A 27,962-nucleotide genomic window follows, 5' to 3' on the forward strand; every position below is an offset into this window, starting at 1 on the left:
CTACAATCACCATCCCCGATTTCAAGTGATCTCTTCATCCTCGTCATTGCCAGCGTGGTCATCGGCCACCAAGTTTTGCGTCACACGTGCGGGTTTCGATTCCCGCTTATTCGACTTGGGTGCAGAGTCGTCAACCATAACATCGTCATCATCATTATCGTCACCATCGTCGCCGTCGGCAGCGATCTGTTGAAGAGCTTCGAATTTGGCCGTTTTGCGGTTCCAGTCATCCCAGTCGGCCTGGAGAGATAACAGTCAGTGATCAATCCGAATTCGACATCGGAAATATATGGCTGCGCATACCCTACGTGCTTGCACATTCTTGCCCCGCTTGACACTTTTGGCCACCTTATTCTCCAGCTGATCAACCACCATTTCTGCTCTTTCCATACCCTTTTTTTGCCTTTGGCGCTGGGCCCTTGACAGATTTTTGGGCTTCGATTGCTTCTTTGACACACCGGCATTCGCACGTTCGGAGAGAATGGAGTCACGCTGAATGACCGTCGTTTCAGCGCGAGGTGCAGACAGCAACGACTTGTCGGCGTCGGCGCTCGGGGAAATATCCCGTCTGGCGGCGCGGGAATGTTTCGATGTGGCTAATGAGCAGTGTTAGAAATGAATGTCCAATCTGTCAATTATTTGCAACACATACTCCTTGCTTTAGCCATGATGCTGAATTTTCGTAGAGTGGTTGTTTGTTTTGACAGAGATCTTTTCTGGGCGGGTCCTATCATATCGATAAAAAAGTTAAAAATTTCTTACGGGTGACTGTATCCACCACATCCGCAGTCTTAGCGCTAACCGATTACATATGCATCTGGCCAGTCGCCTTCAACTCTTTCCAAGCAATCAACAATTCGCAATTCTTCTTTCAACCATCAGATTTCTATGTCTTAAATCCGCTCATGATAACTAGGGAATTACTCTCTCCGCGCTGGCTCGCTCCGTCTCCCTACCAGCCATGAACACTCGCAGCGGGAGATCTGACATCCTCATGCAGAGTCCCTGGAACAGCGGAGAGAGCCATTATGATACAGTTCTCCAATATATACAGAGCAATCCAACTATCGTCTACGTGCCTCTAACCGCGATACTTGCCTATCTGGTTTTGGCTTATTTTGGTCTCGTTCCGTTCGGGTTGCCTCAGGGGGTGTGGAATCTCATCGTTTATTTAACGCCATCACGCATAGTTGTCGCTCTAGACTCGAAGTCGAATTCCGCGAACGAGAATACAAACCCCTCTCTGATGACTTTCCAAGCGAAAAGTGAGGCGATGCAGCGCATCCTCGGGATCGATAACTCCTTCTCCTCTTTCCTTTCACGCGGGACGAGCCTTTCGGGATTCGGAAATGCTATTCTTGGCAGCAAAGACAGCCTTCCGCCGGGGTTGGGGAATTGGGATAACTCGTGCTACCAGAATAGTATTATCCAGGGTTTCGCATCGCTACGGTCTTTGGCGGAGTTTTTGGGACAGAATATCGAAGCGCTTGGGGAGAAGGGTTCATTCTCGACGCATCAGGCTCTGCAGGATATTGTGGAGCGGTTGAACGATGCGGCGGAATACGGCCAGAAGCTATGGATACCGCCGAATCTGAAGTCGATGAGTAGCTGGCAACAACAGGATGCGCAGGAATACTTTTCCAAGGTCGTGGATCAAATCGATCGTGAGGTGCAGCAGGCTTCGAAACGGCAGACAAGGAATCTGGGTCTCAAGATGGCTGGGCCGGAGGAGAATGTGATTGGGTCTGGTTCTGCACAAAATGGTAAAAATAGTGACTCTCTTTCTTCGCAGACCGATGCGCCGTCGTTTCGCAATCCCCTAGAAGGGCTTCTTGCGCAAAGGGTCGGTTGTATGAAATGTGGCTGGACGGAAGGTCTGTCTCTCATTCCATTCAACTGTCTTACCGTGCCTCTGGGATCCAAGTTCGAATACGACGTCCGTGAGTGTCTAGATCATTATATGGACCTGGAGCCCATTGAAGGAGTGGAATGTGCAAAATGTACACTGCTGCGGGCGCGCAATCAACTTCACAACCTCGTCAAGCAGGTCGAAGAGGACGAACAAATTTCGAACTCATCGGACTCACCAAAACTGTCGGATGCGCTTAAGAACTCTGCACATGAACGTTTGCAAGCGGTCGAAGTCGCTCTTGAAGAGAATGATTTCGCCGAGAAAACCCTGTCGAACAGGTGTCACATTCCGTCCAAGAACCGAGCGTCATCGACAAAGTCAAGACAAGCCGTCATTGCGAGATCTCCCAAATGCCTTGTCATTCACATCAACCGGAGTTTGTTCGATGAGAACACCGGAATGCTGAGAAAGAACTACGCAGCCGTGCGATTTCCCCAGTCACTCGACTTGAGCGACTGGTGCTTGGGAGCTAAATCCGTGGATCAAATTAATGAGTCCATTGAAAAATGGGGCACAGACCCGAAGGAGTCCATGCTTCCGCGCGCTGGTACGACAGTGGACGTTCGCGGCCGCCAATACGAACTGCGCGCTGTTATTACACACTACGGCCGGCACGAGAATGGTCACTACATCGCCTACAGAAAGTACCCGACCGACATTTTCCCGGCGCATGTCCCAGAAGCGGTTTTGGAGGCGGACGGTGCGAAGGAAAAGGCGGAGCGCTGGTATCGGTTGAGCGATGAGGATGTGTCGATGGTCAGTGAGGCTAGCGTGCTGTCTCAGGGCGGAGCTTTTATGCTATTCTACGAGGCCCTAGAGCCGTCTACGGAGCCGTCTACCCCGGAAGCAGAGCTTGTTGATTCGACCGAGTCTATGTCCAGTTTGGAAACGCCAGAGGATATGTCCACGGTGTCGGGGGTCACTGAAGGTACTGAAGCAACCGAATGCTCTGCTTCTGTTACACCGAAGGCTATCAGCGTATCTGTTCCGGAGAAGATTGGACCTATTGGCGGGCCGCCTCTTGAGCCACCGCTGCTCTAACGCTGCGTTTATCTTCATGTCAGGCAAGCGCACCAATTGCCTGTGTAAACAATTATTGCTATGATACCCCAGATTTTGTTTTATTATGTGAGCATGCCATATCACTTGGAAGGCGTTAGAGAGTGTATTATAGGTAGATTTCAATATGCATTGCTTGTGCTCTGTACTCATAGTATCCAAATGCTATAGACATGCTAACCAAACGCCATGACCAATACTCCCTATACAAGCTTAACCAAACCTATGCAGAAGCTATCAAAAAACACCCGCTCTATCCATAACATCCCGAAACTGCTCCCTCGTCACCCCTTCCCCAACTCCTCCCCCATTCGCCTCCAGTATCATGTCCCTCAACAGCTCCTCCCCCACCGAATCCTCCTTTAACTCCCGCGCAATCCTCTTCAAATGGTTCAATGTGATCGGCCCATCCGATCCCCGCGTAAACAAGCGATACGCAGCATCAACTTCCGCGGCTACAGCATCTTCATCAATTTCGTCCCGAGAGTGGAGTTTCGCGGCTGCAACGGCGACGAACGGACCGTAGGGTACGTAACCGCTGTTTGTGGGGTCAGTCGCGGAGAGAATAGTTTGGAGCTCGGATGAATCGGAAGGAGGCAGGTTCAGTGCTCTGTCACATCGTATTCATCAGTAGCCGATCTAGCTGAACTCGTACTCCGTAACTTGATGGATCGCGCGGGGAAAAGAGGAGGAGAGGGGCGAGCGTACACAAGAGCTTTCCGAACATCACTTCGGGAAATAACACCCTCTTTTTCATCGGGGAAAGCTTCGTTTGCAGAGGAGAAAAGATGGAATGCTTCTTTGATTTCGGTTTCTTGTTCGGCGCTGATGTCGTTTTCTTTGGCGAGTTTGGATTGGCGCGTTCGCGGCTTTTTGGGTGTTGGGGCGGAGGGTGGGCCTCCTCCGCGTTTCTTGGGGGGCTGTTTACATTTGTTTTGTTAGATTGTTTGCTTTCTGCTGTTCTGTTCGTGTGTCCTACTTACCATTACTGGGTAGGATGGAGAGGTGTAGTGGCGAGGAAGCTGCTGCGGTCATGAAGTTGGGTGGAGGATGCGCTGAATTCTGATTGGCTGCTCTACAGTACTTTACATTGTGGAAACTGTGTATGATAGTTCCATACATTCAATCAATTTGTGCTTGGATAATGCGCTTGTTTACAATAATAGTATATTTGTAGTATAACATAGGGAACAGTAAGTATGGGTCAAGGAACGGAGAGGATCCGGATGCTGTGATAGTAAGTCACTGCAAACCCTCCGTCGAAGGTGCCAGCACCATCGTTTCCTACAGATGAGCGTCAATAAGCAGCAACTTGTTCTATACACAGCAAATCATAGACTGATTACAGGTTAGGAAAAGTAAGAGTCACTGATATTGGTTCTATCGGTTTCCATCTGACATTCCATTCAGGGTTTTCACGTGATTTCGTTGATAAAGAGCCAGATATCGATCAAGGTCAAGATCAAGCAAAACAGCCATTTCGATAGAATCCAACGTCAAAATGGATGTAAAATTATATGTCTACGACCTCTCCAAGGTACGTCACGGCATAACACTATATCAGACCTTCACTGACAGATAACAGGGTCTTGCACGAATGGTAATTCTGAGTCAGATATATATCACATTCATGTCTAACCCGGCCAGTATTCACTCGCCCTGACGGGAACACAAATGGACGCTATCTATCACACATCAATCGTCTTGGACGGAACAGAGTATTACTTCGGACAGGGTATCCAGACTGCCTTCCCGGGTAGTACGCACCACGGCCACCCAATGGAGGTGATCCACCTAGGAACGACAGAGTTACCCAAGGACGTCATTGAAGAGTACATCCAGTCTCTGGAGGAAATTTACAGTCCAGAAGTATGCTTCCTTCTGCAGTATGCGGGATACACATAGCTGACAGTCACAGTCATACGACCTCTTCCTGCACAACTGCAACAACTTCACCCAAGACCTGTCCATGTTTCTCCTCGGGAAGAACATCCCCGATCACATCCGGAATCTCCCCCAGACATTCCTCAATACGCCATTTGGACAGATGATGAAGCCGCAGATCGATAATGCCCTGCGCGGTGTAACCCAAGGCACTGGCACACGGGGTGTTCCACAGCTGCCTTCAGCTCCAGCTCGAGCTCCAGCTCCAGTCCCTGCGTCTGGGACCACGGCAGTGGCTGCACTTCCCCGTGTCACAGTCCAGATGGCAAACAACGTGCAACAACTTGACACCTACCTGAACACTGCATCACAAACCGGCAAAGGCGCCGTCATCTTCTTCACCTCCGCAACTTGTCCGCCCTGCAAGATCCTGTACCCGACGTATGACGAGCTAGCCGAAGAAGCAGGGGACCATACAGTTCTGGTGAAAGTCGACATCAGCGTCGCGCTGGACGTGGGGATGAAGTACGGGGTGCGTGCGACGCCGACGTTCATGACATTCCTGCGCGGCGAGAAGGTGGATGAGTGGAGTGGTGCAAATCCGGGGATGCTACAGGGGAATGTACGGCTGTTGATGCAGATGGTGCAGCAGGAGCAACTTGCGAAGGCGCACCCGCATCGCAGACTTGACCTTCCAAGCCTCCAGAGGAAAATCGATAATTACGTGCTGTACAAAAAAGTTCCCCCGTTGGACAAAGTGCGTCAGAAACTGAGCCCCTACGACTCCGGCCCCGTGGTATCCTCCATTATTGATTTCCTACAAGCCCGAAACAACGCTGCAACCGCTCCAGCCGACACTCCAATCCCCACGAACCTAGCACAAATCGCAACATACCTCCAAGCCACTGCGCCACATCTCCCACGCGAGAACCGCTTCGCACTGGTCGATCTCGCCCGCCTGTTATTCCTCGACCCTCGCGTCAGTGGCTACTTTGCAGAAAGGGACTCCCCATCCCACGCAACCCTTTCTTCCTTGTTCTCCCTCGCATCGCCCGTATCCCCCACAGATCCATCGCCATCGCCATGCACATGTACATCTATATCTACATCCCCCGGATCGCAATCTGCACCCGCGGCATCCGCACTCGCACCCGCCCCCTACAACCTCCGCATGACCCTCCTCCAACTCGCCTGCAACCTCTTCACTACCCCACTGTACACCACACACCTGTCCACAGACCGCGCCCTGCGCGACACAATCGTCCGCCTCGCAACAAGCGCCCTCCTCTCCGAAGACATCATCACAGACGCAAACGGCACCAAAACAAAAATCCCCGCTAACCTCCGCGTAGTCGCAGCATCATGTATCTACAATCTCGCCGCTCTGAACCATAACGTGCGTCTACGGCTGGTAGATCACGACCCAAGATCTGGACCGGGATTCAAGGATGAGGTTAAGTCTAAATTCGAGACAAAATCCGGGGAACGGCGGCACGCGGAAACGGAACCGGAACCGGGCGCGGAAGCGGACCGGGAACCCCTATCCGAAGAGGAACAAGTGGAGATTGCCGCAGCGGTTATTGAAGCGTTAGACAAAGAAAATGAGAGTAGTGAGACGGTGCGCGGGCTGGTGCTTGCGCTGGCATTGTTGGTTTACGAGGCCGATGTGGAGGGGAGCGTCGTGGACGTTTGTCGGGCGATGGGGGTGGAGGAGATACTTCGGGTTAAGGGGGGGATATTTCGGGAGGGGAGAGAGGTGATTTCGGAGGTTGGATGTTTGTTCAAGTAATCTTTGAGTATTGGGTACTGTACTAACTAAGTAATAATAATGGTATCTAAAGTTGTTAAAATGCAAGCGCTGGACATGAGGGTATCAGACATGAGGCATGAGGTTGAAATACAGAACAGGAAACAGGGGGTAATGCAATGCAAATGGGTATGTTATGCCACAAACCAACGCCACGCCAAAAAAAAAAAAGCAAACAAATCGCTTAAACAACCAAAAATGAAAAAAATAGTGAGTCACAACTAGCGGTAAAAATCCCTGATTCTCACTTCGGTCTTGCACCGAGAGAGTTAGTCATCGGATCTTCCGGATATTCATCGGGCATCAAATAGAAAGAAACACGGGATTGACTTTAGGCGCTGCAGCCGGTGCGGAATTCCCTTTCTTCTGAGGAAAGTCGGAAAACCAAGAGCAGCTGACAAGCACCTGCAGAAGGAATTGCCCCTCATTGCTCATCGTTCTCGAACGGCCATCGAATGTAAGCGTCGCTGCAGGCCTCCTGACCGACAGATCGAAAACAACCAACCGGAATCTCGTACCCGGTTTGATACGCTTGGATCGCCCGCGGAGCGTCGTCCACCGCAATGTGGATATGTAGAAGGCGAAAGAAAAAAAGAAATGTGGAAAAAAGAAATCAAACTCGCGGATAACACTTGTTCGATGACGAAGACGTCGCCCGCCGTTTCTTCCCGACAACGGGCACAACCGTCCTGCGCTTCCGACGTGCCGCTATCGTAGCCATAGCCGGCCCCGTGGCCATTTGATTCGTCGTCGTTGTCGTGGTCACCGGTAGCTGTGACTGAGGCTTCTGCAGCCGCATGGCCTGCTGAGCGCGGGCGTGGGCCTGAACCTGAGCGAGGAATTGGGCGCGCCCCTCCTCCTCCTCGGCCATTTCGCGCATATGCCTGATACGCTGCTCGGTGGTGTAGCTCATGCTCATAAGGGTGGGGTCTAAGCTCTGCTTGTCGTCGCCTAGTTCCTCGGATGGCGAGGAAAGCGGTGTGTCGAGGAGTTCTTCGTCGGAGATGTAGGCGCTGGGAGTGGAGGGGGTGGTGTTGTTCATAGCTGAGGAAGAGGTAGATTGGTCTGGGTCGCTGCAGACCAGAGAAGGGCGGTTTGGCCAAGAGGGGAAGGCGCAAGAAGAGCTGGACTGGCCGTAGGGAGTGTAGGAGGATTTTCTGGGAGAGAGGTCGACAAGAGTGGAAGAGGCAGTGGCAGTTGTAGTGGTGGTAGCCATAGTAGCTATGGAAGTAGGAGGAGAGGGCATGGAGAAGCTAGAGCCGAAGCTGTTTTCGATGCTGGCGGTAGGCGCGCTGGGAGAAGAGCGCATGTTGGTCTTGCAAGACCAAGGGAGGAAGGGAAACATTGTGATAGTATTCTACTCTGTAGGATACTAAAGTAGGGTAGTATGTAGTAGAGAAGTGTGGTTGGGAAGAGAAGACAATAGAAAAAAGGGAAGAGAGGGTTAATATACAGCGAGGGCCAACAACAGTACGTACCACTTTGACTCCACGGAAGGATATGCAACAAGAATGCATCACCGGAAATACATCCCCGGACATCTCTTTTTTGATTTTTTATTTATTTTCTGCCCAAAATCCAATATTAAATTTCGGCAGATCTTCCGCTCATCCCACCGTCTGGATTTCTTTCTGGGTCACAGATCGTCCTCGGGGAACGGAACTGCTTTCGGGAGCGCTCCTAGTGTCTAACTAGGGCTTCCGTATTTCCCCTATTTTTCTCCGTACCGCTCGATTGGATATGATCTATCTCGGCCTTCGTACTTTGATACGGTATACGTAGTGTATGTCTTCGCAAATAAAAAGTGATCGATACCCCGGCATCCTGGTTTCGCCTGCAGCGCTTGGAATGCAGATATCCTTCCCTCTCCACACCGTGCACAATCGGCGGTGATACACCGCATCTGACACCTACACTGTACTTCCGTCCTGTACACATATCCCATATATTCCCCCGCGGTCACTGATAGATGAGCTGGTCTGTCGCGCCATGTGGATGGTCAGACGCTAGTATCGCTATCTTCTGGAAGCCTTCTGCGTCGGGCATTAATTATGTCAATAATTAACAAAGTCCCAGCGTGGGGTCTGCCGCTGCCACCGCGCTATTATTTTATTGAATTATTTTTCTACTTGTACTCCGTACTCTGTACGGAGCGTGTGATCATACTTGAAAAAATCCTTGCGTTTCATACGTGTTTCCTTGGTGATACTCTCCCGCGACCCTTCATTAAATACATTCAAGTCCCTTCCCCAGCCGGTTAATTAAGCACATAACATAACCCAATCAATATCAAATAGAAATAATGTAAAAAGCGAAGTGACCTGCTACTTCCGCGTAGAAAAACACAAAAATCAAAACCCGAGAAAAAAATTTCACTAAATCGTAATGTTAGCACTAATCCCATGATCACTGGAAAGATAAGAGCCTACAGAAATTTCAGCCATGCCAACGTCTTCGCCACCGTTCGTCGCCGGCTGGGCCTGGCCGTTTACCGGAGCGTTCCCTTCCGCCGGTGCTCCGCCGCTCTCGTTCGAGACAAAGTAGTCATCCATCTCAGCGTCAAGATCCTCCTTTGATTTCTTCTGAGGCCGGTTGGGACGACCGCCGCCACGGCGAGCAGCACGGCGACCACGGCGACCGGCGCCGGCCGGCTTGGGTCCCGTCGCGGGCTTCGGCTGCGACTTGGCTGATTGCGCAACGCGCTCGGTAAGAGATTTCGGTTCGGGAACAGCAGGAGCACGCGTGGCGTCAACAACAACCTCAATCTACAATTGTTAGTTATTACCAAATATAAGCAATAAATAGCTGTACGGACCTTCATCGGCTTGCCATCAACCAAAAGCCCATTCAGCTCTTTGGCAGCCTTGGCGGCAGTGTCCGGCTTGCCGAAGATTATTGAGGCAATTCCGCGGCTAGTGCCATTTGGGCCGTATGTGAGCATCACCCGCTTGACAGGGCCTGCAGACTTGGTGAAGTATTCCTATAGCAGGAGATCGGATTAGTATTTCCATCGAAACGTTGTATTTTGCGACTGTCGCTTGGGCAAAGCAAGAGAATTTCGAAAAAGGACTCGCGCAACGGCTTCAACTCGACGAGAAGAGCATCAGCGAGCACACAGCGGCGATTAGTACCCAGCGTCCCGAAAAGGACCACATATGCAAAATACACTTCGGTTGTTACTCATATCCGAGTGTGCATCAACTGCAACGTAACCTCCCACCAGCACCACATCACACATGTCATGTCCCTCTCCCTTACGCCAACCATGACCTTGTATCCAACTAATACCCCTCACACATAGACCAGATGCAAGAATGCAGATGTCCACTGTAAACGGATTCACCCGTTCTTGTCAGGACTTCGGCAGTGCACGTTGTGCCGCTCCAGCTACCCTCGCATTAGTCCGGTCTCAACGGTCAAGTGAATGCGCTGAGTAGACCCTGAAAGGTCGAAATGGAGATGACCATGCGTTCACCAAGCGTTGCTCTTCGGTCTCACGTAAGCGATATGATGATACCACCGTTGACAATTGGCCAAATCAAAGAATGAATGATATGCTGCTGTCTCACTGTTGCGCTCGCTGATGCCCCCGAGATTCAATAAAGTAATGCAAAAAGAACGCACGGCCGATAGCTCATGGTATGCAATGGTGTATATTCCAACCATCGTCCTTTGCACAGTCCGCGGGCGTAGCTTTTGCAGGTGGATTGCTTTTAAAAGCAACGGTCCACTAAACTGAGCACGCGTTGCGCAAGACTACGGCAGAGCTCGACTTCTTCCACTTTGCAGATTGCTAGCATATATGCGTGTGCAAAAGTGTCTCGAAGGAGGTTGTTGCCTGTGCAGGAAGCCGAACGACTACCACGGGTATGTAGGAACGGCGTGGTGAGGGGTCCGAGAACGAGTGGAAACCGTTCGCGCCTCGAAGGTCTCGAAAAAAAAGACATGGCGATAGAAACCGAAGGCGAAAGGCCTCTCAATCAACATACCTTGATATTGGCCTCATTCACATCGACAGGCTGAAGAAGTCAGTACTGACCATCAGGATAAAGGAGCAGATAAGTGTAAACTTACCAAGCCGCTGACCATAATCTTGCTATCAGTAGGAGTAGGAGTTGCAGTGGGCTGAGCAGCCTTGCCAGCAGCCTTGCCAGTAGGCTTGGTGGCTTTGGTCTTTCTGATTCCTCCAGCAGCTCCGGCCTTTCCACGGCGAGCGCCACCGCGACGGCGGGTGCTCTGGCGGTGGTTCACCAGGATCTCATCAAGAGACTTGTCCAACTTGCCAGACATTGTTGTTGAATCGGTAGACGGTGGAAGAATGGTGGAGTTGAGTTGTGAGATGGAAGATGTTGGCACTGTTGTCGCGTTTGAGGCTCGCGACGATCAGAACAAACAAGGTAGAAAAGTCTGTCGGAGAAGTGGTGAATCGAAGGAGTCGCTATGCTAGCAAACAAGCGATAGAAAGAGAAGAAGAGCAACTGAAGTTAGATACACCACGTTTTTAGATGAAGACACAGCGTGAATGAATGGGGGTGAATGACAGACAGAGAGGCGGCGATGATGAAGGGAGGTCGAAGTTGCCCAGACGCGCTAACCCAATTGGGACCCCGCTGACACATCAGTGAATCCAACAATAGAAATAACAAACATCCCTCTGGACAGGTTGACTCCAAGAAATTGATGTTTTCGATATGGACAAAGCCTTCATTCTCAGACTTCCCGATGAACTTTTGGACAAGATTATTTGTGCAGCAGCGCCAATAATTCGCCATTGGAATCGTAAACACTGTCAAGTCTATGACACGGCCCTCTGTCTCTCTCTTGTATGCCGGCGCTTCCATCGCATTGCTATGCCATACCTGTACGCGGACATAATGATTGAGTGTAGCGGTGACGGCTGGAGGCATCCCGAGCAGGTTCCTAGGCACCTCCATCGCAGCTGCAGAAAGAATCCATTTCTCTGGACACTCTGTCGGAGCTTGAAAGTATATTACCAAGACTGTAAGAATAAATATATCTATGCTGCCACGGATTTTGCTACCTGGTTTACTGCAGTCAGGTCTTTCAAACTTTACGGATTAGGCAAGGGCGAGAGAGCATGGGCATTGCTTCATTTGGCATTGGAGCATATGTCTAGCTACGACAGGCTCGTGCTCGGGGATTACCCTTATTCCTATGGTCTCGACCTTTCGAGCAGAATCTCCAAACACTTGGGCTGAAGGGAGTTTCTACGCACGGGGACAGCTTGTGCCAGACCAAACTGAAGGAAAGGGCAGGAACGGCCCCTTCACAAAGCTCAAGCTACGCTGCTTTCTTCTGACCCCTGAGGCCCTCGAAGCATTGGTCTGCTGGCCCAAGCGCCTGGAAGTGTTCCAGCTAAAGTTCTCATTCGGAGATGACTACAGCACAATGGGGCTACATACCGAGTGGACACTGGCAATGTTAAAACAGATCTTAGCCATCCACCGAAGTACATTGCGCTCGATCAAGTTATACGCTGTGAACGTCGCCGGGCTGGCAGATTTCGACCTGCGAGAATTTGAAAGTCTAGAGGAATTGAGTCTCTCTTCTGCATGTACTGGTCACCAATATCCTGTCCAAAGCTATATGATGGGGTCTTTTACCAACCTGCTTGCTCCGCGCCTTCGTGTTTTTCAGTGGGATTTGACACTCGAGAATCAACAGCATTGCGAGGGGATGGACAGCTTTGACCAAAAAGAGGAAGATTGGTTGCGGGCGCTGGTGCGCGAAGCACTTGCACGCGGATGTCCACTCCAAAGTATTGAAATAAAATTTACACCCAGTTCTAGCCACTGCTTCAATGGCATCTATCCGTGGGACCGAATGGATGCCCTGGGGGCTGACTTACGCCCATACGGAATCAAAGTGCGCTACAATACTCCTTCCATTAACAGGGAGGAGTTTTCAAAAACCGTGGAAAACACCAAAAAGCAGGAAGCTTAGTAGGCAGTTTGCTAGAGGTCTGGTGATTGATCCATATTCAGATTCTCGTTCTGCCTGTCGGAACTTCCACAGTCTCTACAGCCTCGATGACTGGACGACTGTTCTTTGGGAGGCAACTCAGGATGACTGGGATCCTGCTTTTCACCATATCTCAGACAAGCAAATGATTCACAATAGTCCGCGTCCTATTTTTGCCGGTAGCGCCTCCAAAGGGGTGTGAATTTGAGGCAATTGAGATAAGAGACTTCAGCTAGCTTTGTTTGGGAGGGGAAGGGTGAAATAAGCAAAATGCATCTGTACGGAGTACTCCGTGCAGCCTAGCAACTGAACACCTGGGCATTTATCGTCCTGGAAGGCGTGGTGCTGATCTATGTAAGAAGACGTGTGCATGTTGAGGGCCCAACGATCCTGATATGGCTTTGTCCCTGTTGGTCGGCTTTTCCTCTCTCAACTGTATAAGTCCAAGAAGGGGGGGGGAAGAGCTGATATCATGATGGTAGAGCCCAAGCTTGAGGCTTGTTGAAGATAGCTAACAGGCCGAAGGTTAGAAAATAAAGTGATCCACGGTGCCCAGTGAGCCAAAAAAAGCGCTTAATTAAGTTAGATATGAAAAGCACGTGAAAACAATTAAATTCATATATCAGGACCAGCCTAGCAAAATCAAAACATCAAATACCATGCCAGAACTCCGTTGAGCGCTCCAGTATACATTTCAAAAGAAAGACCCCGTTCCTGAGGCTTGCGGGTAGTCTCGTAGTGAGTTGAAGAGAATCCCATTAGCTCTTCAGAGCTTCCAATCGTCCTCGCATCTGTTCAAGCGTAGCTTCCTGGTCCTCGAACACGTCTTCGGCGGCCGGCTCTTCTTCCAGAGGCTTCTCCGGCTTTTGGGCCTGGGAGAGTTTTCCTTGTAAGATCTCCTGCAAAATCTTGTCCACCTCTGCGTCGGCTTCCTCCTCCTCCTCTTCAAGCATATTAGAATCGGTAATTGCATCGTCAACCATCTCTTCGATAATCCCGGCCCGGACCAACTCCGTGGAGAGTTGGTGCATCGTTCCGGATAATTCTGGTAACTTAACTAGTGTGTTCACATCCTTCATGATTCCCGTCGACTTTTTCAGACTTCCTTGAATCTTGCGGACCGAAAACGCCTCGTTCACCTGCATCTGGACACTCTGAAGCTGTGCTCGGCTCGTGGTCAAACGGGCGGATTGTTTCCGGATCCGAACGAGTTCTCGCGCGAACGTCTTCAATTCGACGGTGGCTTGTCTTGCCTGCGAGGGGTTCCGCTCCGCTCGTCTTGACGCATTCAATATGAATTGTCGTGTCTTGCTGTCGAGGGTCTTGAGCTGCGTGATGTCGCGGTCTAATTGGCGGGTATTAGCGCGGATAAGTTGATTGCATTTTCTCATCTGTCATCGGATTTAAAAGTCAGCCTTAGCAGCGGCAGCGTGAGTGTTTATCCGTATGAATCGCACCTGAGCCTGGGGATCGGGCCCGAAAAAGACCGCCTTAAGGGTCTCCATGATTTCCCACGGTCAATCCGATATTCGTGTTCAATGTATATAAGCAGCACGTCGCTGCCAATCTTGAGCAATGTTGTGTGTCCGACTGTATCAAATCACTTCGAAGTCCATGCTCTTCGTAACCAGGCGGGGTACCGAAAACGGGTGGTGAAAGGCGTGTGCGAAAAGGAGTAAACCGCTGAAAATCGTAGTCAATACTGATTAGTAGACAAGTAGGCGCACTGTGGCCTTGTTATCCTCTTTCGGGCTTATCGCAGCATTCTCATAACCATTCCATCCATCATCCGTGTCTGGCAGTCACCAAAAGAGAAGGCTTGGGAGTCGGCGGGCTTAGTCATGCTGTGGCTTGCAGGTGACGTCTCTTTATGCCTGAGGTATTAAATGCTGCAAACAGGGCAAACAGAGCGGGAGGGTTCTCGTACGTTCGATGATCACCCGCTAAGGAAGGCAGGAAAAAGAAGAGGGCAGGTGGTGACTGTTGCTTGCTCATAATTGCTGCTCAAAACATCTCTCTGCGTTGAACGTCATCTTCATCTCTCTCTACACTTTCTAACCACACATCTTCCCTACTACGATTCATAATGCCTGACCTTCCTCAGACACACCCTGAAGGTACGTTTGTCCTCTCGCTTTCCCCGCTTTGGCCGGATGTTTTCATCATCCAGCCGCATCGCACATTGGCCATCTCTACGCCTCGTCACGAATCGATGTGTCGGTGTGGATGGACTGATATTGCTCATTCGTGACCATGGTTCATTTAAAGTGCACCGTTTCTGACTCGTATTTTGCTATTTTCAGTCACATGGGCTCAGCGCTCCTCGAGCACTGAGGCCGAGCGCAATTACCTCTACGTGGATATCAAGGCTTCCGATGTTGCCAAGTCTGCTGCAGACCTGAAGATCACTTCGAAAAATGTCTCGTTCACTGGTGAATCCAAGAAGGGCGTGAAGTATCATGTGTCGCTCGACTTGTACGCCGAAATCGACCCCGAGAACAGCAAAGTGAACCACAACGACCGTGAAGTTGAGCTGGTTCTGCGGAAGAAGGAGCTGAAGGAAGAATTCTGGCCTCGTCTGCTGGAGACTAAGCAGAGAGTTCACTTCTTGAAGACCGACTTTGACAAGGTACGGACAATCCTTTATGTGGGGTGATGCTGGAAGTAATGCTAACTGGCAATAGTGGGTCGACGAGGATGAACAGGACGAGGTCCCTGACGAGGACTATGCGAACAACTTCGGTGACTTCGGTGGTGGTGATGGCGGTGCCGGCGGTCTTGGAAACATTGATTTCTCGAAGCTGGGTGGTCTTGACCCCAGTGCCCTTGCTGGACTTGGTGGACAGCCTGGCGAAGAGGAAGCAGAAGGTGCTGAGGGTGACGAGGTAAGTTCTATGAGATCTTTTCTTCATTTTTACAAAGCTAACAGTATACTAGGAGGAGGAAGATATGCCCGAGCTCGAGCCCGCCGACGACAAGGGTGAGGCCAAGAACCCCAAGATCCAAGAGGTCTCATAATTTTCTTCATTCCCGTCCTTTTGCTTTACCTGAATTCCAAGAGAAAAAAGAATCATCATAATCTTGGCGGAATATTACCGGCGAGCATGCACTGGATTTTTTTGGGCACTGGCTTAGGGTTCATTGCCTTGGGTGTTTATGAAATGTTTCCTTAAGTCGAATGATATGACGAGATGATTGACTGGGTGTCTTCAGCTCTACTTGTAGTTCAATTCCTATAAGCGTAGGCGTCGTGTGTTCGGATTTTCAACTACATCATAGACCATGGACCACGGCCATACACTAAACCCAGCCATATCCTATGAAATTTGTATTGAACAGAAGGAAAAGAAAAGTAGATCTGATTTTGTCCTTCATATTAACGTTTTGATTTTTGTAACTGCGCAAAGTCACAGTGATTAAATAATAATCACATTGGGCACTTCGATTGGCGGACCGCCGAACGAGGAAAAAGATCCTGTCCCGCCACAAAGTGCGAAAATGTGGAGTTGCCTCACTTCTTTCCTTTTCTTCTTTTCCTCTTCGTACTTTGACTACATACCATTACTCCCTAGCTATCTCGTTATTTATAGAGCCATTCACTTGGTTTTATCTATCTGGTTGCCACTCCTTAAGGCTGGCCAGCGCCCTCTTTTTTGCCGTCATACAACTTGCTCGACCGAGATTGTGTGAAACCCGCCGACCGTCGCTCGCGCGCATTTCATATTCCCACCTCGATCGGATTCAAGTGACCTGGGTTCTCGACAAGAGACAAACCGCCATCATGCCTCCCAAGAAGCAGCCCGACCAGCCTAAGAAGAAGAAGGCCACCGCGGAGGACAAGGTTCGTTTTCGCCCCTCTTTCCTGTCTCTTCATGTTCCTTTCATTCGACGAGAAGGGACGAAATTGAGCGATGGCTAACTGCAATTTTCACTTAATAGACCTTTGGTATGAAGAACGTATGTACACCAACGCCACTGGCCTTCAACCACGAACCCGAGACTCGATACACTAACACACTTCTGCGTGCAGAAAAAAGGTGCTCAGGCCAAGAGACAGATTGAGCAAATGAAAGCCCAGGATAAGGCCAACGTGAGACCTGACGATAAGCGAAAGGCAGCTGAAAAGGCTCGCATTGAAGCAGAGAAGAAGGCCGCAGCCGAAGCCAAGAAGGAGTCTGCGGAGCTGTTCAAGCCCGTCCAGGTGCAAAAGGTTCCCTTCGGTGTCGACCCCAAGACCGTTGTCTGTGTCTTCTACAAACAGGGAAACTGTGAAAAGGGCCGCAAGTGCAAGTTCAGCCACGACTTGAATGCCGAGCGCAAGGCTGCCAAGAAGGATCTGTACACCGATTCTCGGGATGTGAAGCAGGACGAGGAGGAGGCGAAGAAGAAGGATGCCATGGACGACTGGGACGAAGAGAAGTTGCGCAAGGTCATTCTCAGCAAGCACGGAAACCCACGAACTACAACCGAGAAGGTCTGCAAATATTTTATCGAAGCTGTCGAGAACCAAAAATACGGATGGTTCTGGACTTGTCCCAATGGTGGTGACAAGTGTATGTACAGACATAGCTTGCCGCCTGGGTATGTTACCTCCCTTTCCTTGTGAACTTGAATGATGTCTAATGCCCGTATAGATTCGTTCTGAAGACCAAGGAGCAGAGAAAGGCCGAAAAGGCTTTGATGGACAAGTCGCCACTCAACACATTGACCCTGGAAGACTGGCTCGAATCGGAACGACACAAGCTCACGGGTAACCTCACACCAGTTACCCCCGAGACATTTGCTCAATGGAAGAAGAACCGTCTCGACAAGAAGGCCGCTGAGCAACAGGCCAAGCAGGCCAAGGAAGCCACCGGTCGTACTCTGTTTGAGAGCGGGAACTGGAAGGCAGATGATGAGAGTGAGGATGAGGATGATGATGGATTCAACTTCGACTCTCTCCGGGAGGAAACCGAACGAATCCGCGCCGAGAAGGAAGAGGAGCGACTTGGGAAGATCCACGGTTTCACTGTGCCAGACGAGAGCGCGGGTTGAGTTCCGTGCGACTCTCACGAGATTCCACTACTGGGGGCTTTCCAGATCGCCCGCACTGGACCGGTGTACCAGACCCGTATGCCGGACCGTGGGATGGACCTTTGACGTGCCGGATGACTGCCGTTGTATTGGGGTCGCAAGAGAGAGCCCTGCCCGGTTAACGTTTTGTCGTTTGTCATTCTCTTCTTCATGCTCGGCTGATGAACCTTGTGGTTGATGGGAATGGTCCGGGAACCATGAACATGAAATGATACACAAGGTTGAGATACATCCTGTGTTTTTGGTTTTAAGCGATGTTCTGTTATATCCAGCTTGTTCTTAAAAGTGTTTGGTAAACTCAATGAACTTTATGATCAAGATGCGACGATCTTCTGGTACCCAGGTACAAGCAGTCAGTATGCAGTATATACAAGACTTCTATAACAATCCTTTAGTCCGCAAGATACCATTCTCAAACATCAAATCCACCACATCCTCCGCAACCCCAACAGACAACTCAAAACCCCTTCCCCCAGCACCGTAAGCATGAACAACCGTCTTCCCGTCGGCAATCCTCTCAATCTCAATTCTCATACCACCCTCCCTCGCCGGCCTCCTTCCCACAATATCCCTTATCACGTCAAACTTTCCCTGACTCTGTGCCGTAAACGGAAACCATTTGGCCGCGTTGGAAAGAATTTTTGCGCGTGTTTGTGGGGATGGATTGGGGTCCCAGTTGTTAGGCTCTTTGGTGCCTCCAATTATTGTCCCGCCATATAAAGGGCGGGGAATGCAGAAGGACCAGGTTCCGTCGGAGTTTTGGCGGGTGAGGGTTATCGCGCACGGGTTGCGGACGAGGCAGGTTTGGCCTGTCTCATTAGCATTAGATATGTAGCTTATGGAAAGGGAGCTTGTTGTACTATACCTTTGATGATGAATGACTTAGGGTCGTTGAATCCCATCCCAGAACAACTTACTACCGTTTTCACATTCTCGCCGACATAAAACGCCTCGTTCGTATCCGCGAGATCGTACGTCATAGTCCGCCCTCCGTTCAACACAAATCGTCGCAGCAAATGCGCACAGTAAACCGGCGAGTTCACAACGAATGTCTTATACCGTACGCCCCATTTCACCCCCTCCGGTAACCCATCTTCACCATCCCCTCCAGATCTCAGCTGGCAAAACCCATCCAGATACGACGAATACGCATCCTCAACCCCCCTCTTCTCCAAATACTCCTCCGGCGGATTCTCCAGATACTCAACCCCTTCTACCTCCTCGATTCCCGCAGCAGGTTCCTGCGTGACTAGTCTCTTGAACGCCGCGTAGGTGCGTCGCGCTTGGGAGCTTTCGCGGAGGGCTTGGGGTGTTGTGCCTGGGATTGGGCGGTAGTGTGCGCCGGCCCAGGGGGAAGCGTAGTTTATGGAAGTTGTGCTGGGGAAGTCGCGTGCGATTAGGAGGATGGATTGGCTTGGGGAGAGGTGGGTTTGGAGGGTGAGGGCTGTTGTGAGACCGATGACGCCGGCGCTGGCATGAGATTGCTGTTAGTGGGTTGTTTACTGGGTGTGGGAGGTATGGCTTACCCTATCACGACGATTGTCTCGTTTGGTGGCATTTTGGTGGCATGGAATTGTGTTTGTAGTTGTGACAGATAAAGGTTGGAAAGCCGAGGTGATAAGAGTCATCCAGCCCCGCAAATGATAAGGATCTTCCTTCCTTTTTCATATCCACGGTTAATTAATTCCCATTATATCGGCAATGCGCCATTTTTGCTCAATATGCGGCGTCTTAATCCGTTCGAGCGCCGCTGAAAATGACATGGGCCCTCCAGTTGAGGACCTGGAGTGGTACCAATTGATCCGGACTTGTTAGCATCCTGCCGTTGTTCGATACTTGGATTGGGAAGCTAACTTTTCACAGTCTATAAAGGATCGCCTGAATGCACTGTTGAAGCCACTGGACTCGGATATCTCAACAGCTTCAACCAGCCTGTTGTGCCTGTGAACTTCAACGAGTTTTACTTGCAACCGGATGTGGTCATAGACAACTTTGTCCCGTCTTTTGATGCTGGCCTGCACAATCCCACGTACTTAGTCCATGAAGCTTGTTGGAGAGTCCTGCTCGATCGAATTTTGTATGGCAATCCATTGACGGACCTTGTGGCCGTTGCGCTGGCGCAGCTGTTTTGGGGCGCTTGTTTGTATAGGCAGTACTCTTGTGTCCCAAGACATGATCATGGGGGATCAACTGAATACTGGCATGCTGAAGGAGACCCGATTGAAGAAATGACACAGGGAGGACATGGGCATTGTGCTGTTGAACCTGTGGGGTTTTTCAGTATCGAGGACCTTAGGAGCTGCCTTGGTCCTGAGGTTCCGGTGGAAATACCTGCTACTTCTTCCATAGCGTCCACACGAAGGCTTGAACATGGTTCTGACAAGTTCACTAATCTTCCTACCGAGGTTATTCACATACTCTTGACTTGGTTGCGGTCAGATGATATCCAACGACTGCGTCTGGCATCCCGACCGGTAGCTTCAATATCCCACCCGGACCTACTCCCGCAGTTTTTCTGGCATGGTCGGTTCCTCCCGGATTTTGAAATGGGATTCGCAATGCCAATTCACACAGACGGGTTTCATGACTGGCGGTCACTTTACTTTAGAGTCAAACGCGGCTTGAAGATGCATTGCTCTAATCGACTCAGGAACAGAAAGAGGGTATGGGACTTTATTTGCAATGAGGAAGATTGGTATCAAAAGCTATATACAGGTAGCGATGATGAACTAGACTTGTGTTTGTTCCGCTAGGAGTTAAGAGTTACAATCATGCGATATACTTCAGCCGGGTTTGCAATGGTAAAAGAGAAATGGGCACGAGACTGGAAACTAAGAAAGTTGAGCGACCCGATAAGAGATCTCGCCAACCCCGTAGCTGATAAGAATCCTCCTTCCATTATTCCCACACTAGCCACCATGGAGCTGGAGCAGGAGCAGGAACCTCTTTGTCCAATATGCGGCGTCAGAACCCATTCAATTGCCCCTCGATACTGGACCAACGCACGTATTCCAGAGTGGTTGCAGTCAATCCGGGCCGGTCGGTATCCTCGTCGCTGAAAGTCCCGTCCAGGTATTAATCTATAGCAGTGTATAGAAAACCTGATGATTCTTCTGGTCTCACTGGAGTTGGTTATCTCAATTCCGAAGATAAGCTTGTTGCTCCTGAGGACAGAGAAAAGCACATTGCACCCGAAGACCGAGACAAAATCCCTTCCGAGGTAGTTTTGTACGTCGGGCCGTCGAGCACGTACGAGACTCCGTCCATTGAGATTGGTCCGCAACTTCCTACGTTCTTGGTCCACGACGATTGCTGGAGAGTTTTTCTCCAGCGGATATCGTATGGACGCGATGTTAAAGAGCATCTCACCGATATAATACATATATTTTATCGCGTCACTTACCACAAGGAGGCCTTTGGTTGTCCCAGGCATGACTTCGGTGACTTTCATAGATTCTGGTCAAGCGATCCCAGAGATTCCGAAGAGATGATGGAGGTAAATGGACTCGGATATGTTGAAATCACACCTACAGAGTATGACAGTATGGAGGAGCTCTTGACCGATCTTGAACTCATGTGTAGATTCATGCCGGACAATTGGCCTGCTATTAGTGACGATGACTGGCCTCCCATAAGTGATGCCGGCAGTGATATCTCTACTGCTAGTAGCCAGATATCTTCCACATACCGTCTACCGGAAAATGGCAATATGGACCCGTTCGCCAAGTTGCCGACGGAGGTGATCTATACACTCCTCAGCTGGACAGACTCCAGTTATATTTGGATGCTGTCTCTGGCGTCCAGAGCAATCGCATCGAGAGCTCAGAAAGATTTGTACCCGCCGTCTTTCTGGTACAGTAGGTTTATGCCTGACTTCGAGATGGGCTTTGCACTGCCAAGGAACACGGAGGGATCATCTCATGATTGGTACAGTCTTTACTTGATGATCAAGTGGGTGATTTACGAGCGTTCGCACGATAACCTCAGGAACCGAGAGAGAATTTGGAATTTCTTTTGGAACGAGAAAAGGGTATATCAGAAGGTTTTCAAGGATCGGGGGAATGTCTCCACATCTGCTTGAAATAATACGATATACGAATTGAGGACGTCACAGTGGCGGTGACAGCTTGGATAGCTCTGGAGATCTGCAGCCGGACCGTGATGGCAAACGTTCTGGGAACGGCTGTCATGCAGTGTGGTCTTGATACAAGGACTTGTTACGGAGTACTCAGAGTACACGAGCAGAGATCACAAAATTAGAAGTCACATCACGTTCTCAGTGGCCCGCACTCGTACTTATGCACGTGCATCACTGCAGGATCGTATTAGTGCGGATTAGACTGGAATATCATGGTGATGACGGTGATGGTCGTATCAGAAATCGGACTGGGATTGGATCGTACACAACCATCATGATTTCCCATACAGGGCCCCCTGTTTCGGATGTAAGTGAACTGACTTGATACACCCTGTCTATCCTTATAACCCCAGGATTGAACTGGTGTGTCGAGTATATAATACGAGTTGTAAGGGAGAGAGTCGGAGAGCCGGGACTCATCACGAAGCTTACTGGAATGACCGCCAACTCCGCCCAGTGATTCGCTCCGCTAAGCGCCGCGACGGGGCACGGAAGGCCCCGATAAGTGGTGTAATTGGGCGATGCAGGTGACAAACCCGCAGGTCCTGGTGAAGAAATAACTGGCTTTGCACCAATTAGAGGCTGGAAATGTTGTGCAGAATCTCCAACGATCGCCCGAAGCGGCAAGGTCTTGCTTCGGAGCAGCTCTTGGATACTCATTGGGTGACTGCTCTACGGCCTGTTCGCAACAGAATCATGGTATGGCTGTCATAGTAGCAGTGCGTTATTATTGTTGTCGCCAGATTCGCATACTGGGCAGAGTTGAAATTTATCGCTTCCAATGATAATATTCAGGTGGAATATACTCCAAACTCAAGCGCCGGATCCCGTGTGAGACTACTCTGATCATTTATATTAAAAAGTACCTGGTGGACTAAGTATCGTCATTCATCTCATCTCGTCTCGGATCTTCCGTAGCTGTTTTTTCTTTTTCCTTCACATCTCCATACGCCTACTCCATACTACTCCTCATCAAGTTTGAATTAACCTACTATATATCGCTCTCACTTACTCTTTCGACTCTCTGCTGCTAAAACACAACTCACAGATGCCTCGCGGTGACATCGCAGCGTCTCCTTGACAAGGCCTCCAGTGCTGTGCGACGCTGAGAACCTGTCAAGAACTCTTCTCTGTAAGTCGCAGCCTTCTTTTCTTTTTGTGTGAGTTGGTCCCTGAGGACCGTTGCACAGGGTTATTTGGATGTTACCGTGAGCAAACTCGATGGAATATTTCTACATCCTCGTGAATTGACTTTGAGACAACCACGGATCATACCCCATGGGCTTAAATGTCTTGGAACCATGGTCCAGCTAACAAGGAACAATCTCGTCCCAGAGTCTCTAATTCTCAGACCAATGGCTCCTCCGCCGCCGCACGCACCGGAACGTTCCCTCGAGGCATGTGCGTCTACTGCCTCCCTCTTCCTCTACGCTCAAGGCTCGACCATCCTCTGCCTCCACCATGATACCCTTGCCCTCGATCGACGGTTCGAGGATCACCAGGATGATATTGCTTTTATATCGGTGGATAACATCAGTGAGCGTGGACAAGGACGGTTGGTCGTGAGCTACGATGTCGGACAGACTGCTATCGTATGGGATTTGTTTACGGGAACGGAGATCGCAAGGTTTGCGGCTTTTGAGCCGTTGAAGGTGGCTTCTTGGATGCGGAATGGGAATGTTGCGTTTGGTATATTCTTCTTTGTCTGGGTTGGTGTGACGGTTCTAACAAGGTGCAGGGAATACGAAAGGCGAGGTTATCCTTTTCGAGCCGTCGACTTCGGAGCATGTCTCTACTAGGACCATTTCTGAGTCTATTACGGCATTGGCACCGGGTGCTGATTGTCGGACATATGCAATTGGGTATGTGCTTTTGAATTAATTTGAGGATATGTTCTGACTGACGTTTCAGATACCAAAATGGCTCCATTCTACTCGCAACGCTCCATCCTACCTTCAACATCCTACACACACTCACGATTTCCCGCAATCCGTCGCCTTTGGTCAATTTAGCATGGCATGCATCATCATCGAAACAAAAATCCGATATGCTGGCCTCGCAAGCGTTGAATGGCGACTTGAAAGTCTGGAGCGTCTCGAAGCCAGCGGAAAAAGAGCCACCACGAACCATTCGAGTATTGAAGCGATCGGACACCGCAGCCTCGGGACCACAATGGATGGCTTGGTCTAAGAATGGAAAGATATTGCAGTATATGAATGGGTATGTTGGATTGGCTTTTCGGTTTGTGCTGTGACTAACATGACCCAGAGAAACATGGTCTTGGGATGTCAGGACCAAGCACGTCACTTCTGAGCGTATTCCGGCTATCAATGGCGTTCGCGGAATTGCTAATTATGGGCCTACGGCCACTTTGTTTACCCTTGGTCCAAACTTCGCAGTGCAGCAGTATGACTTGGAGATCTTCACCATGGTTGCCAACGTGCACCATCCCCCGACGTCTTCAGAGGATGTACAAATACTACCTTCCCGCTCTCTACAAGATCCACCAGCAATTAAGGAAGCCCCTTACACGTTTGAAGGCCGACAAACACCCTCGGATAACGAGCAACAACACGCAGACCTGGCAAGTCCTGCCTCCTCGCAAAGCAACGCCAGCTCCAAAGCCTCTGGAAGGTATCGGATGCCATTGGCCTCGCCACCAAGTAGGTCCGAACAAAGCAATACTCCCGCTTCTACACTGCCATCAAACAGTGAGAGGAATACGCCACAGCCTTCACATGGGTATACTCCGTCAATGTCGACGCTGTCTACGAAGAGTTCTCGTGCAGGATCGCGATTGAGGCATGAAGTTCAATTCAGCCCTGCCGATAAGCAGATCGATTTGTTTCCTTTTATCCGGACGCGGTTGAACGATGTACCATACGGCCATCATCAACCTCTAGAGGAGACCAATCTCACACCGGATGGTCTTCGTCAACGGATGCTGAGCATGGTTTTTGGATGGGAGGGGGATATCAAGGGGCTGATACAGGATGAGCGTACGCCACCAATTGCCCTCCTATATTGATGAAAGACTTTCACTAACAGAAATATAGTCAACCGCCATCCCCCAGGGAGCCAGAGCTCCATCCTCTTGACACAATGGCTCGGTGCATTGGACACGGATGAGATGGTATCCATGATCCACTCAGGCCCTGTATCTATTTCCGACTGGATGATCATGGCCTTTAGCCAGATGAGCGGCCAGACCCAAGCGAACAAAGTCGGGCAAGCCTTCGTGCAGAAGCTTTTAGAAATAGGCGATATCCACACCGCAGCCACGATCCTTCTCGGCCTCGGGGACAAAAACGACGCCATTGAAGTTTACGTCTCTCAGAACTACTTTATGGAAGCTATTATCATGACCTGTCTCCTGATGCCAACAGACTGGCAACGACAATCGTACCTTGTCCGTCGATGGGGTGAGCATGTCGTTTCTCATTCGCAGCAGCAACTTGCGATTCGATGCTTCACATGCACTGGCGCGGAACCTTCAGAGCCCTGGACCTCGCCAGCGGCGCAGAACGCTGCTACCTTCGCAGAAGAACAGCGATCACCGATGATATCTCCCGGATCTGCACAGCCAATCTCTCCACCATCACAGCGAAAGCGAGTAGCCGCTCAAAAGGCTACAGCCAAGACACCCGCGCTGAAGCTGATTACATCTTTCGAGAATCCTAATATGCGGCTCCCAGGCTTGAAGTCTGATAACCAGACACCTACCAACGTACCATGGATCACTCCAATTGCCGAATCTGCTGTTGGCGAGTCGGCTCTTTCACCAGGTGGACTGGCCTCATGGAGAACGAACAACATGCAGAGTCTGAATCAGGCTGTGGGTTCACGATCGAACACTCCAGGTTTCAGAGGACGTCTTCCCTCTATTGGAGAAACACCGGTGGATGTTGAGCCGCCTACCTTCCCTTCCACCCCTTTCCGTAGGGGAGAATATCCCACGACATCAGACAGCGAAGATCAGCAGCAGGACCAGGACAAAGAACAGGAGGAAGAACCGTCATTACTGCTACCATCCGCCAGATATGACCCTAATCAAGAGACCAAGTCAACACCGCAGACGGCAATCCCAGCCAATTCGGACAATTTTGTCAATATAAAGGGCCTTCCATCCCCAGCACCAGGCGTATTCGAGGCCCTTCGTTCAGAAAGTCGGAATGGGTCGAGAGATCGGAAGCCGGATGGTCTGCAAATAAGCCTGATCGAAGACCAGCTTGAAAGGATGAGCAATAGCAGGAGCCCACTCTCGTCGTCGAACAGCCTCCAAACAGCAAAGACCCCGAGTACGGGAGGGTATAGCATTGATCAGTTTATCCACAGCTTGGACGATGCCAATCAGTACCCGAATTTCCAACTGCAGCAGCGTGTCAATGGTCAAAGTACTACGCCGGGATGGAACGAGGATCCATACAACCAACTCCCACTGTCCCCGCCGCCCATGTCACCAGAGGAAGCAACGCAAGAGGAGAGATACAGGGCCAAGCACAACAGGTCTCAATCTCGCAACGAAAACAAAGTGCAAAAACCCGGCTCCAGGAACTCCTCGCGGCGTCGCCACAATCGCTCTACAAGTCGGAACGCAACAGGCCGTACCAGTGATAGGAATGATCGTGGCCGTAGCTCCGAGAGGGATGCATCCAATGCGATGTCTCCATCGTCTTCGTTGCCAATGTCTCCGATGGATGAGGCTCTTAGGCTTGTCACGAGTGATCGGGAGCGGCGCACGCACCAGAGTAACAGCCGTCGTGGGGAGCAGATCCCTGGTCGACGGAGGGACCAATCTGCTGATTCGGGCATGCCAGTGAGACCAGCTGGTCGCCAGGCTCGGGAGCATGAATCCGCCACGGACCAGGAGTCATCAACTTCCAATATCAACGGTATGAGTCAAGAGGAGCAGGGCCTTGGGAATACGGACACATCCGAGCAGGAAACTCGTGAGCTTCCCTTCGCGGTTGGTATATCAGAACAGCGAAGAAAGGAACTTGCTGCTGCGGAATTGGAGGCGCGACGACTGTCACTAGCACGGAACCCATCTGCGCCTAATATTCCTTTCCCGGGGGACACTCGAATGAATACTCGAAGCCCTCCTGTTGGTCTTCCTTTCTCAATCAGTCCTTTCGGTTCGCGTTCGCAGGCGAGGCAGAGGGCTCCATCAACCAAGGAGTCTCAGAGTAAGCGAAGCAGCTCTGATTCCGGGTCTTCTCAACCAGGGCTACCAACAAGCCCATCATCATCACTACGACAAGCCAAGTACAACAACGGCACCAGCAACGGCCATGAAGAAAATGCCGCAGATGCCCCTATTCTACTGAGTGCCATCACCTACCAACCCGAGGCAGAGAGAATCGGCCGCTCCATGTCCGTTCCCGTACCAGAAACCCACAGCCCACCAGCCAACGTCAATCCTCCGAACATCCCAACACACCCCAGATTTAACCCTAACCTCCCGCGCAGTCGTTCGACAAGTCGATCCCGTCACATGGGTCATCGACGTGAGAATTCTCGAGAACAAGGAAGCCCTGGTGGCTACTTCGGGGGCTCTCCTGTGGCCATCAGTATCGAGGAAACCCTAGCAAACGCAGATCATCAACCGCCTATCCTTCCAGAACTCCAACACCTCAATACACCTCCACCACCACCACCTCTTCCTTATTCTAATTCAGCCTCTGCCTCTCCACGCGAGTCTTCCGGAACAATCGACATCGCCTTCGACAACGAGAATCTAGGCCGTCTGCTCCCGCGCGCAATGACCGCTGGTCCAGCATTCACGAATACCATGGACGTCCGCGCTAGCGTTAACGGCAGTGCAAGCGCGAGTCCCGATCGTCGACGAATGTCGTTCGACCATCGCCGCGGGAAGAGTGCAAACGAGAGCTTTACCAGCAAGATCCGGAATCTGACACGAATGCGCAGTAACAGTCGCGGTCTAGAGGGGTGGGGGAGTCCGGCGGTTGGGACTGAGTTGCCATATGAGAGTGTGCAGATGGTTGACAGGACTTGATCTGATTTGATATCCTTCGTTCTTTTAGTTGGTTTCCATTTGAAATATTTCGGGCTACGTTCGTTTAACCGTCTAATTTGTTATGATTGAT

The 27,962-nt window shown here is 50.6% G+C and overlaps 13 protein-coding genes across 13 annotated transcripts; 7 read left to right on the forward strand and 6 right to left on the reverse strand.

Moving 5' to 3' along the window:
* Window positions 1–21: 21 nt before the first annotated feature.
* ACHE_51204A (Alb1 domain-containing protein) lies at window positions 22–668 on the reverse strand (the record flags this gene model as incomplete). The annotated part of the gene is made up of 3 exons (XM_043281005.1): window positions 22–240; window positions 304–596; window positions 653–668. The coding sequence occupies 3 exons, from the start codon at window positions 666–668 to the stop codon at window positions 22–24; spliced, it is 528 nt and encodes a 175-aa protein (XP_043138528.1).
* Window positions 669–961: 293 nt separating this feature from the next.
* On the forward strand, window positions 962–2,953 carry ACHE_51205S (ubiquitin-specific protease UBP1; the record flags this gene model as incomplete). Its single annotated transcript, XM_043281006.1, has 1 exon — window positions 962–2,953. One exon carries the CDS (start codon window positions 962–964, stop codon window positions 2,951–2,953), a length of 1,992 nt encoding a protein of 663 aa, XP_043138529.1.
* Window positions 2,954–3,208: 255 nt separating this feature from the next.
* ACHE_51206A (EF-hand superfamily Ca2+-modulated protein) lies at window positions 3,209–3,957 on the reverse strand (the record flags this gene model as incomplete). Its single annotated transcript, XM_043281007.1, has 3 exons — window positions 3,209–3,581; window positions 3,680–3,891; window positions 3,955–3,957. The coding sequence occupies 3 exons, from the start codon at window positions 3,955–3,957 to the stop codon at window positions 3,209–3,211; spliced, it is 588 nt and encodes a 195-aa protein (XP_043138530.1).
* A 515-nt stretch (window positions 3,958–4,472) lies between these two features.
* ACHE_51207S (bifunctional C97 family peptidase/thioredoxin family protein) lies at window positions 4,473–6,644 on the forward strand (the record flags this gene model as incomplete). Its single annotated transcript, XM_043281009.1, has 4 exons — window positions 4,473–4,508; window positions 4,557–4,571; window positions 4,619–4,840; window positions 4,890–6,644. The coding sequence occupies 4 exons, from the start codon at window positions 4,473–4,475 to the stop codon at window positions 6,642–6,644; spliced, it is 2,028 nt and encodes a 675-aa protein (XP_043138531.1).
* Window positions 6,645–7,275: 631 nt separating this feature from the next.
* On the reverse strand, window positions 7,276–8,007 carry ACHE_51208A (uncharacterized protein; the record flags this gene model as incomplete). The annotated part of the gene is made up of 1 exon (XM_043281010.1): window positions 7,276–8,007. The coding sequence occupies one exon, from the start codon at window positions 8,005–8,007 to the stop codon at window positions 7,276–7,278; it is 732 nt and encodes a 243-aa protein (XP_043138532.1).
* A 1,027-nt stretch (window positions 8,008–9,034) lies between these two features.
* On the reverse strand, window positions 9,035–10,952 carry ACHE_51209A (uncharacterized protein; the record flags this gene model as incomplete). Its single annotated transcript, XM_043281011.1, has 5 exons — window positions 9,035–9,037; window positions 9,092–9,427; window positions 9,478–9,642; window positions 10,652–10,681; window positions 10,737–10,952. 5 exons carry the CDS (start codon window positions 10,950–10,952, stop codon window positions 9,035–9,037), a joined length of 750 nt encoding a protein of 249 aa, XP_043138533.1.
* Window positions 10,953–11,837: 885 nt separating this feature from the next.
* Window positions 11,838–12,626, forward strand: ACHE_51210S (uncharacterized protein; the record flags this gene model as incomplete). Its single annotated transcript, XM_043281012.1, has 1 exon — window positions 11,838–12,626. The coding sequence occupies one exon, from the start codon at window positions 11,838–11,840 to the stop codon at window positions 12,624–12,626; it is 789 nt and encodes a 262-aa protein (XP_043138534.1).
* A 776-nt stretch (window positions 12,627–13,402) lies between these two features.
* On the reverse strand, window positions 13,403–14,149 carry VPS24 (ESCRT-III subunit protein VPS24; the record flags this gene model as incomplete). The annotated part of the gene is made up of 2 exons (XM_043281013.1): window positions 13,403–14,035; window positions 14,102–14,149. The coding sequence occupies 2 exons, from the start codon at window positions 14,147–14,149 to the stop codon at window positions 13,403–13,405; spliced, it is 681 nt and encodes a 226-aa protein (XP_043138535.1).
* Window positions 14,150–14,730: 581 nt separating this feature from the next.
* On the forward strand, window positions 14,731–15,662 carry wos2 (Hsp90 cochaperone SBA1; the record flags this gene model as incomplete). The annotated part of the gene is made up of 4 exons (XM_043281014.1): window positions 14,731–14,761; window positions 14,948–15,273; window positions 15,329–15,529; window positions 15,582–15,662. The coding sequence occupies 4 exons, from the start codon at window positions 14,731–14,733 to the stop codon at window positions 15,660–15,662; spliced, it is 639 nt and encodes a 212-aa protein (XP_043138536.1).
* A 763-nt stretch (window positions 15,663–16,425) lies between these two features.
* On the forward strand, window positions 16,426–17,678 carry ACHE_51213S (translation machinery-associated protein TMA46; the record flags this gene model as incomplete). Its single annotated transcript, XM_043281015.1, has 4 exons — window positions 16,426–16,485; window positions 16,584–16,601; window positions 16,675–17,225; window positions 17,279–17,678. The coding sequence occupies 4 exons, from the start codon at window positions 16,426–16,428 to the stop codon at window positions 17,676–17,678; spliced, it is 1,029 nt and encodes a 342-aa protein (XP_043138537.1).
* Window positions 17,679–18,095: 417 nt separating this feature from the next.
* ACHE_51214A (FAD-dependent oxidoreductase) lies at window positions 18,096–19,275 on the reverse strand (the record flags this gene model as incomplete). The annotated part of the gene is made up of 3 exons (XM_043281016.1): window positions 18,096–18,526; window positions 18,583–19,187; window positions 19,244–19,275. The coding sequence occupies 3 exons, from the start codon at window positions 19,273–19,275 to the stop codon at window positions 18,096–18,098; spliced, it is 1,068 nt and encodes a 355-aa protein (XP_043138538.1).
* Window positions 19,276–19,418: 143 nt separating this feature from the next.
* On the forward strand, window positions 19,419–20,470 carry ACHE_51215S (F-box domain protein; the record flags this gene model as incomplete). The annotated part of the gene is made up of 2 exons (XM_043281017.1): window positions 19,419–19,527; window positions 19,581–20,470. The coding sequence occupies 2 exons, from the start codon at window positions 19,419–19,421 to the stop codon at window positions 20,468–20,470; spliced, it is 999 nt and encodes a 332-aa protein (XP_043138539.1).
* A 2,686-nt stretch (window positions 20,471–23,156) lies between these two features.
* On the forward strand, window positions 23,157–27,871 carry ACHE_51216S (WD40 repeat domain-containing protein; the record flags this gene model as incomplete). Its single annotated transcript, XM_043281018.1, has 5 exons — window positions 23,157–23,544; window positions 23,594–23,717; window positions 23,767–24,075; window positions 24,124–24,854; window positions 24,912–27,871. 5 exons carry the CDS (start codon window positions 23,157–23,159, stop codon window positions 27,869–27,871), a joined length of 4,512 nt encoding a protein of 1,503 aa, XP_043138540.1.
* Window positions 27,872–27,962: the final 91 nt, after the last annotated feature.

This window comes from Aspergillus chevalieri, chromosome 5 (assembly GCF_016861735.1).
Source record: "Aspergillus chevalieri M1 DNA, chromosome 5, nearly complete sequence".
Taxonomy (NCBI): Eukaryota; Fungi; Ascomycota; class Eurotiomycetes; order Eurotiales; family Aspergillaceae; genus Aspergillus; species Aspergillus chevalieri.